The sequence below is a fragment of the Babylonia areolata genome, chromosome 7 (assembly GCF_041734735.1).
Source record: "Babylonia areolata isolate BAREFJ2019XMU chromosome 7, ASM4173473v1, whole genome shotgun sequence".
Taxonomy (NCBI): Eukaryota; Metazoa; Mollusca; class Gastropoda; order Neogastropoda; family Buccinidae; genus Babylonia; species Babylonia areolata.
In genome coordinates, this window is record NC_134882.1 from 40,300,361 (window position 1) to 40,311,078 (window position 10,718).

Sequence of the window (10,718 nt, forward strand, 5' to 3'; positions counted from 1 at the left end):
AAAATTCTGCCAGGATCAGCTAATCCTTTACTACATCCTGTCCAAACTGCACGTTATGTTAAGCAGAGAAACTAGAGAGGAGAAAAAGCAGCTAGTCTTCATGTGGTTTTACATGTTCATCTGCAGGAAAAGGTTTATTCTGGAGACAGATACTGAGATAGATGTTTCTGTTTGTTACCCACTGACATGAAATTGGAGTGGAGTGCTGGCCTAGTGGTAACGTGTCCACCTAGGACCTAGGAAGTGACAGAATCTGAGTGTACTGGTTTGATACCCACTGTCACCAGTATTTTCTTCCCCCCCCCCCTCCTGCCCCTCCCCAACTCCCTCCAGCCCCACCCCCCCATCCCCAACCCCTCCTCCCCACTAGACCTTAAGTGGTGGTCTGAATGCTAGTCATTCGGATGAGACAATAAACTGAGGTCCTGTGTGCAGCATGAACTTTGTGCATGCAGAGATGCCAACTGTTTTTTGTAACGCTCAATTGCAGTTTGTTCCGATGTTACGCCAACATAAAAATTGTTCTGACAAGTTCATTTTGACTACATAGCATGATCACATGCTTTCCTGTCGTACGATTACCCAGATGCTCTAGACCTATCGATCATGAGGCCAGGGCAGTCACTACTAACCTTGGTCTCACGTGATGATGCTCAGCTAATTGTGGACCATTCAGCTTAATTGTTTGCCCGAACAGGAGAGAACGTGGCTAAATCAAGTTGCTTCTCAGTCAACACAGCATCTGTGCCCGATGGATTAAGCTGTGGAGTGGAAGGAGGTAACAAACGGCTCAAAACAGAGAAGTCAGCCATGGATTCCAATTGTGTGAAACAAGACGAACAAAGACCAGGGAAGCAACACAGTGCCACAGATGTGTCAGCTGTAAAGAAGCAGCGATGGGAACAGAGGTTTCACCAAATGTCTGAGTGTTCCTGCCAAATTAAATATATTCCTACCAAATTTCCAGATTGTTCATCCAAACATTTGACAGGGGTTGGCATCTCTGTGCACATAAAAGAACCCACTGTAAAGAAAGGGTTGTCCCTGACAAAATTATGTAGGAAAATGCACTTTGGTAGGAAAAATGAAATTGCAGGCAGAAAAAAATACAAAAAAATGGATGGCACTCTCAGTGTAGCAACGCAATGTCCTAGAGGAGAGCAGCCTGTATTTCACTCGTAGAAATCTGCTGACTAAAAAGTAATACAATTCAGAATTCTAATACTTTTTAAACAATCTAAGGCCATTTGATTTGGAGACTTCAAACAGCCATATTCTGTCACTGTGTATTGTCACTATGTATTCATTCAGTTGCTATCCGTCTCTGATTACATTGGATTCACAGTACAGTTTGTGTGTTTCATTGTTCAGGTCAGATTATAGTGTTTCATAAATAGACGTATTTGTTCTGTAGGTTGTGAAGATGTTTGTGATGCACAGAAGGTACCAGTCGTCTGGTCTGATGTTGAGTTACTTCATCTGAACCAGTATCTTTTTCTTGTTGTTCCAGTAGAATATTCTGTTACCAATAGCAGCAGCAGCTATGTCATCTTTCTTGATAATTAATTGTTATCATTAACAATCATAGTTGCCTGTTAAAAACAAGCCTGTGCTTTCTTGCACTCCCATGCTCTATTGAGGACTTCCCCCACTTTCTCACACATTGTTAGAAAGTGTGAGGGCGCTCTCCACATTTTCTCACAAAATTTATGAGAAAGTATGGCAGGGGAATAATCACATTTTCTCACAATCCCACGTTTTCTGATAAAGTGGGAGGAAGTGTGGGATTGCAAGAAAGCATGGGTTAAACAGTACTCATCCACGTGCGGGGTGTATATTTCAGACCTGTCATCGCGTGTGGACACAGTGAAGGTGGAGAACCTGAAGCTGAAGTCGGAGAACCAGGTGCTAGGCCAGTACATCGAGAACCTGATGGCGGCCAGCAGCGTCTTCCAGTCGGCTACCCCCAAGGCCAAGAAAAAGTGAACAGCCTTCGTCATCGGTGCTCAGCATTCCTGGTGTTTCAGATCCTCTCATTTATAACATAAATATCAGTCAGGTGACAGGTCAGGTGTTGTTGCTTCAGTTGGCTTGCTTGTTTGGTTGGTTGGTTTTCATGATGTTTATATCTCGGCTGCCTTTATAAAACAAAATCAGTTTGTTGTGAAGGGCAAGAGGTGAGAAAGGTGTTGTTATAAATGTCTTTGCATGCATGTCTGAGTGTAACCTGTGGTGGTGAGAAGTAGACACTGTCAGCAAATGCTTGCTGGTTTGTAAAAATATCTCCAGGTAGTGGAGGGTGGGTGAGGGGCCTGGGGAGGGAAGAGGGGTTAGTGTCAGATTTCAGCATACTGTCAAGTCAAGAATGTACACATTTTAATAGACTTTTTTTTCTCTCTCTCTCTCTCTTACTCTCTCCCAACCAGCCATTAAAGGACCAGAAAATAACTTCTCACCTCCCACATGAATCTTGAGTGTTAAAACAGGCAGACTGCCATCAAGTATACAGTATTACTCCTGGTAGAGGCAAAATACACTAACAGATTATGCAGCAGCTAAACAAAGGATGCAGGTTAGTGGGTACAAAGACAAAAAAAGGGAGAGGTGGCAGGAAGAACAGTTATCAAGAGGTCAAACGAGCACAGGATATTTAACAGTAGGAATAGCTGCAGCTGCAGAAATGCTTCCATTGGGGGGTGGGGATCTTCATTCCCAGTAATCCAGAAATGTAACAAATTTGGGGTTTCCTGCCCAGAGGAAGGAAAGATGAAATGTATAACCATAATGCTGCTAACCCTATCACACACAGAACACAACTGAGGGTGTTACCAGTGCAAAAATTAAATCAGACTATCCTCCACTCTGGCAATTTTGTTATTGCCTGCTCAGTACAAGTCATGGAGTTCCTTAGTGGAGGGTAGGCAATTACAATAGCTTGCTGTTCTCTTTATCTGACCCAAATGGGTGTACTGGCAAGAGAGAAATGCAAAAATATGCTGGGTGATATTCACAATAAGCATTTGCTGAAGAATACGTGGTAATATTTGTGGTGAAAGATGTTTGCTGAAGATTGGATGGTAATGTTTTTGCGTGTTTTGTTTTTTCCATTTGTGGAAAGGTGTAGGCAAAGATGGTTACAATGGCATGTTGCAGACTGGGATAAAGCAGTAAACAATGTTTGCAGTCCATCACAAGGGAGTGATATGGCAAATGGTGGAATTAACGGATAAACACTGTACAAAGTTTAGTTTTGTTGCCACTTTTTTGTTATTATTGTTTTGGGTTTTTTTGTTGTATTTGTTACACTACTCTTTCTTTGACTGTTGTCATGCCAATAGTATTTTAGTGAAACACATTTTCATGTGGACACGTGCAATTATGACCCCATCCTGCAAGTCCTATTTTACAGCACTACCCGCTTCCCACACACACACACACACACACACACAGAAACACACATGCCTACACAAACACACATGCACATGCACACAAACACAATTATTTGTTATGATATTGCCATCTGCAAAAAAACACCATGCCGATAGATCTACATATTCACATGTTTACATACACATGTATTCACTTACATACACAGAGATTTTTGCTTGTAAACTATTTTTTTTAAGAAAATGTTCAATTTACAAGCAAAGAGCTTTGTGTAAAAATTAATGTTTTATCATTTTTTATGATTAATTTACAGTTTGTAAATCCTTTTGAATGCTCATATGCAGGGGAATACAATTTGAAATCAGTTTACAGTTCTCACATTTCTGTTAATACCATGGAATCATTATATTTGATTAGGTGTTTTCTTTCATTGTATGAGTGTCAAAAATTTGAAAAAGCTTTTGGCTTCATGTATTACTGATCTCCCTTTATTCTCTCCATGGTTCTAGATTCAGAAAAACAATATACACTCATGAGCATGTTTACACACACACACACACACACACACACACACTCACTCACACATACATGATATTCATAATATGCAGGCATTCATCAAACAAAAAATATTTACATTTGATGTGGCTTTATATTCAGCAGGACATTATGGACGTGATTCTAGTCGTTTCTTGAAACTGTCTTGATGTTATCTAGGTTTTCCTCATGAACTTCTTGTTGAAAGCTGGGACTTTAATCCTCCCAAACTGTGATGGTAAAGCTCATCTTGTAAAATAAGATCTGCTGAGTTTTCAAAAATAATTGATCTGTGTTACAAGCTGAAGCGACAGAAGGTGGAGTTAAAGACTGGTGTTGAGTCTCTGCATGTTTTGTTCTGTGCAGTGATAAACTGCTTCTTCATTGATTTTCTTGATCTGATAGTATACATGAATTTCTCTCAAGATAGTTATTTAATTAAATTATTGTCAAAACCAGCTCCTTAGTGCAATAGATTTTTTGTGACCCTGTTGTTCATATGATTATGAATAAAACATCTTTTCCATTGCTTCAAATCTTGTTTTACCTTCTTTTTTTTTAGCTGGATTCTCAGTGAATACACAGTGATGATCGGAATCATTGAACATGCCATCCATAAGCAACTATTTTTTTATTTTAATCATGAGATGTTGAAAGAACTTAATAAAGGGAGATAATGGGCTTGGAGAGAACATGGAAATGGAAAAGGGAGATAATGTTTTGGTCCTTATCAGACATGAAATGGGAAAAGGTATTATTTCTGTCTGTAGTTTAAGTTTCTCAAATGTGATAGGCAGATTCATGGCAACAGCATGACCCAGCACACTAGTCAGGCCTTAGAGTGCATGCATGTGTAATTGTGTACCAATCAGAGTGGATTTCTTCTGAAGAATTTTGCCAGAGGACAACACTTTTATTGCCATGTGTTGTTTTTTTTTCAGTGTACCAAGTGTGTGCTGCACATGGGAACCGGGTTTATCGTCTCATCAAAATGACTAGATGCTCATGATTTTTCAGTCAAACGTGGGAGAAAGGGCAAGAGTGGGAATCAAACCCAGATCCTCGTGGACACTGTACTGGCAGATGAGCGCCTTGCCCATTCTGCCACCTTCCTCCTTAACAAAGTAGCTTTGTCACTTTGCACACTGAAGTACCATAAGAGGGTACTTACATTGGTCAATTTACACTGTGCAATACCATATGGAAGTACTATCAGCCAATTTGCACTGAGGAGCATCCAAAATGGGTATTAAAACCTTTTGCTTTTCACTAACGAGTACCAAATTATAGGGGTACTTTTTTGGGTTGCTTTGCACTATGGAGTGCAAATGTGGTGTAGCGTACATGGATTTACCCAAATGCTGGCAGATGTCTTTGGCAGATGTGCTGTAGCGTATATGGATTTGTCTGAAGGCAGTGATGCCTCCTTGAGGTACTGATACTGATACCATGGAGTACCATATGTTGGTTTTTATTGGTAGCTTTACGTTATGGAGTACCATACGTGGGTACTTTTACTGGTAGCTTTGCACTACAGAGTATACTTTTTATTGGTAGCTTTGCATTGTGGAGTACTATACGTTGGTACTTTTATTGGTAGCTTTGCACTACAGAGAGCCATATGTAGGTACTTTTTATTGGTAGCTTTGCATTATGGAATACCATATGCAGGTACATTTTAAATTGGTAGCTTTGCACTTCGGAGTGCCAGATGTAGGTACTTTTTATTGGTAACTTTGCACTATGGAATACCATATGGAGGTACTTTTTATTGGTAGCTTTGCACAATGGAGTACGATATGGAGGTACTTTTTTGGGGGAGTGGGGGGGGGGAGGGGTTAACTTTGCATTATGGAGTACCATATAGAGGTACTGGTACTTACACCAGTCACTTTGTACTGTGAAGTACCAGATAGGGCACTTTTACCAGTCACTTTACACCACAGCCAGCCATATGGAAGTAAACTATATCTTTCTTTTGCACTGTGTGCTTAGCTGGACTTGAAATTTAAAATAAATTCCCCTATGGATGTACTTCTATCACTCTGCATTGTGGAATACTTTTTTTTTAAGTGCTTAACAGTTTTCTCTGTATTGTGGAAGAGTACCCTGCAGCGGTATTTAGCATATTTCACTTTGAGTACTCTATGCACATCAGAGTGCCTTTTGGATGTAAATAAATGTATCTCTCTCACTGATTACCCAAAAATCAACATCTTACTCATTTGGGTTCCCTAAGGAGATACACATACCCACAATAATCAGAGAAAGTATTCTGTGTGAATAAAACACAAAAACAATTCACTCAATTCATATGACAACTGCATTTTTATTTTCAATGTCACCCTCCAAACATTTCTCTTTCCATTCCTCACATTCTGTCACCATGTTCAAATGGTTGGCCAAGATTTCAAATATCAACACAAAAACACAGACTTAAAGAAATACAATAATGTGATGTATGCAAACACTGAAAGTCATCATGACCTTATACATCATCTCATCAATCAATGGTCATATACACACATTTTCAAATAATTTATCCGCTGCCATATCAGTATTCAGTATATTCCATACATCAGATTTAAATGCAGTTGAACAATGTTTTTTGTTGTTGTTTTCAGAGGAAATCTCTGATGATTTTTGTACAGGACAACATCTTCACACTGGCATTTCCTTATGGACCATCACTGAGAAAATAACTAAATGATTCTAAGTATAATGACTCAAAGCACTGATGATGAGATGATGATGAGCTGTGAGAAATAGTGTTGCACCGAGAGAACATGGGAAGGGGGAAAATGGCACCAAGAAAAAATGAATAAAAACATATTCTCATAAAGTGATGGAGGAGGAAAATGGAAGAAGATATGAGCAAAGCATATGACAGAGGAAAATTGAGAAAATAATCTCATTCCTCACCATATCCTGCTTTTACAACACCAAAGAGTGCACCTCCAAGCCGAAACCCATGTAACAGCATGAATGCAGGGTTGTAAAAGTACAACATATTAAAATAAACATGCATCAAGACAAAGGAAACACACTGATCCACACTTACATTAAATAAACTCCAAGACCATGAAACAATAAACAAAAAAAGGGGAGGATAAATAATGCCCAACACACAAACATAAAGCAACCAGCACTTTGTGCATTCTTTTTCAGTACAGTTCTGCTTTCACCCCCAAGTAACTGCAATCACTGGCACCACACATGTCAATAACAACAAATACATGAGATTTTCAGAACTGCATTCCTGTGTTGACTTGTAGCTGCAACTACTGTCTTTACCTGAATTTCTTCGTTTCTTTCTTTCCTGACACTTTTACTGACATGCACAAGAAACAGAAATCACATAAACTTGGTTCATATTTGTGTTCTAAAACATTTTGGAAAAAAAAATCAAACAAACAAACGCTGCAAGCAGTTTTTCCCCTCCTAACAATTGCAACACTGGTAGAACATGTCAGCACTAACAGAACACTGAAAGGAAGCCCACAACATAAGCATTCAATTGAATAAATGTGCACAGTAATTCATACAATATCTGATTAAATTTCACACAATACCCTGTTCCTTAATTATTTCTTCCAGTGATCATAATGGCTGCTTTGTGAAGCGCCTCTTTGATGATGCTTTTTACCTCCCCTTTCTCAACTGCACCCCTCTCTCACACACACACACACACACTCCCTCCCTCTCTCTCTTAACATGTCACAGTCTGAAGTCTGGGAAAGTTCACATTAGGAAAACAATCACTTGAGGCAACTCTGATACAGTACTGATAATCACTGATAATGAAACTGACTAATTTAGTTACCATTTCCTTGATTCTTAAATTTCCATTCCAAATGCTTAAACACAGCTGCCAACGAGTCTGCAAGTCTTGCGGTCAACATACATAACACACTAACCGTTTTCTGTTAAAAAAAGAAACTACAAAAATATCTCTGAAAAGAAATTAACAGAAAAGAAAAGAAAAAAGCTGCTGCCTTTCATACTACTTGTCAATCTTTGATTGTTTGGCTCAGAGTGAAGTTTATTACCTGTTCTCTCTTTACCCAAGTAATCTCTTGACAACCAAGCATCTTACCACTTATTCCACAAGCCACACCTTATCAATACTAAGAATGGACTCTTCTTCGTGGTGTGGTAAAACTGATATTACCCCCAAAAACCTGATTTTTAAACTGACTTCCAAATAGAAATTTGTATGACTCTTGTCTTACACTGGTTACAGACTCACACTTTTTTCTTTTCTTTTTTATTTTATTGATAACAAAAACAATATGTAGATGATCTCAATCCATGGAAAAGACATCTACACTGGAAGACAAACCATAGCATGCCACAGAGATAAAGTTATAGAAAATACATCCACTATCACTCAGTATCTAAAAAGCACTGCCATCATTTCCACCCTGCCACTTCTTCCACCCCAACAGTAAAATGACAAACAAAGGTTTCTAAATAATGAACATCAACATTTAAGGTACTAAGTTGTACCAGTGAAGAGTATAAAAAAAAAAAACGCACAAAAAAACAACAACAAAAAACACACACAAAAAACGAAAAACTATAAACAAGAGGCTTACACATGTGTGTACATATTCCATTTGTGACTGAAATTTCATTTGAGTTTTCTTCAGGCATGCCATTTTCTTACATACTTGTACACACATGAAAAGTTTTTCTCTTCTCTCGATAATGTACACAAAGTTTCTCTTTTCTCTGGTGCACACACACACACACACACACACACACACACACACACACACACACAGATAACTTCAAAAGTCTCTTTTTTTCAAATGCCTTCTTTCTTCCCTCTCTTACACTGAACGAATTTAACATGATTTGACTATACATGAATCAACACAGGGTTAGGGTTCGGGTTGTCTGTGACAGTGGTGCATACATATGCAATGCTCTCTGGTCAACTGAGGGTGCACACACACACACACACACACACACACACAAACACACACACACCTTCAGTTCACCTCCAAAGGAATATTAATTCCAGAATGTCATTTTCACATTAAAAGTCCCATATTCATCATTATATCAAGTCCCTCAGGAGTTGATCTAAAAATGCTATCTATAGTATAAAAGTCCCTTTTAGGTTTCTTGGGAAACAGCATTGCAAATAATGTCAACCGTCAGCCTCAGACAAGTAAATTCATGGAAAATCATGGTTACTCTCCTTGGATCACAACTGACTCAATCTTGACCTGTACTTCCAATTTCAAACCAGAATCCAAACCAAAGCTATTTCTAGGTAAGGTTTAATAAGACCCAAAGTTGGGCCTTGCTTTCTCTCACCATGCAAGGGAAGGAATCATGTACCCTGCAAAACAAACCACTCATCACACCACAGGTAAAGACTAACCATCTTCAATTACAATAACCAACATCACACCAAATGTCAAATTGTGGTACTTCAAGCCCTGTTCTCACAATGAACTTTTTTAATTTCTATTTCTCCTCCACGTCCATACAATTACAAACACTGACAAGTTTGTATCAAGCTCCAGTGTCAGCAGATTCATGGGGACAGTCAACAGAGGGACATGGTGATGTATGTATTGTATTACTCTTGTCACAATGAATTTCTGACTGAAATTCAGGCTGCTTTTCCCATGGACAGCGCAACCCCCCCCACCCCCCCTTTTTTTTTTTTTTTTAATGCATTCTAGTGGGGATGCTCAGTCTGGCCGGCCTCACAACTAAACAACAACTGTCACTAACAGGCCGTGTCCTGAGAGAACTGAATCAGTGGAAGCAGTACTGAACAGCACCAAATTGACTCAGAAGTAGTGCTAGGTCTTCTCTTGTGGGTAGGCTGAAGCTGATACAACAATGATGGCTCCATGTGGACTGCTGGTGCCTGTATCAGTGTATGTATGGCACCAGAACAAGACAAGACGTGGCCTTCTTTGAGAAGAATGAGAGAAAAACAGCATGACAGTTATGCCACTGACTGCAGCAAAAGCACAGAATATAGGGAGCCACAAAGAAAAAAAAATTGAATAAAACTGAATAAAAACAAACACAACACTAAACAGGTCAGTTGAAGAAAATGGGCAAGATTGTTTTCAACACAAACACAAATCTATGACAAAAGATGAGCACAGAGATTGTTACAACTATATGATTTCCTTCTTCTTTTTTTTTTTTTTTTTTTTTAATTTTCACACTTAGCTCACTGAATAGTAATGAACTGATATAAATATATATTTTAATGTTGCATTTTTCATCCCAACAATTTTATTTTATTATTTGTAAACTCAGTATTTATAACATTTGGTTGTCATGGTCGTGTCCAACATTGCAAAAAACAAACTATATCTAAAAAAAATCCTGTAGTTACTACTCAAACTAGTTTACAAAAGCTCCTTGCTTGTCTGCATCCAAATGGATGTTACTTGATATAGTTTTTTTTTCTCCCCCAACACCTTATCAAATATAAACTCAATACAGATAATTTGATTTTAATTCACGTGTCTAGCTCTTCACTGTGTAATTCATGCTTTTGCAATACAAAAAACAAAATGTCAAAAACTAAAATCCCTTTGAATGTCTGTCAAAATAGTTGGTATTCTACCAGATGGAATTCATTTTCTGATGGTGTATAAAAAGATAATATTTAAAAATAATAAACAAACTTTGATATTGTGTCCAAGGCCATCAATTAAAAGTGACTGTAGAGAAACCAGTTCAATTTGAATTCTATCAATTTAAAAAAAAAAAAAAAAAAAAACTAACAAAAATAATCCAATCAAATCTTGGAA

At 38.3% G+C, this 10,718-nt stretch overlaps 1 protein-coding gene across 1 annotated transcript in view; it reads left to right on the forward strand.

Moving 5' to 3' along the window:
- Positions 1–5,207, forward strand: part of LOC143284029 (short coiled-coil protein B-like) — an 8,077-nt gene extending 2,870 nt beyond the window's left edge. The window contains exon 5 of the mRNA XM_076590595.1: positions 1,844–5,207. Within this exon, the coding sequence (XP_076446710.1) occupies positions 1,844–1,986 (143 nt within the window). The 3' untranslated portion in view covers positions 1,987–5,207. The remainder of the gene's footprint in view (positions 1–1,843) is intronic.
- The last annotated feature ends 5,511 nt before the right edge of the window (positions 5,208–10,718 follow it).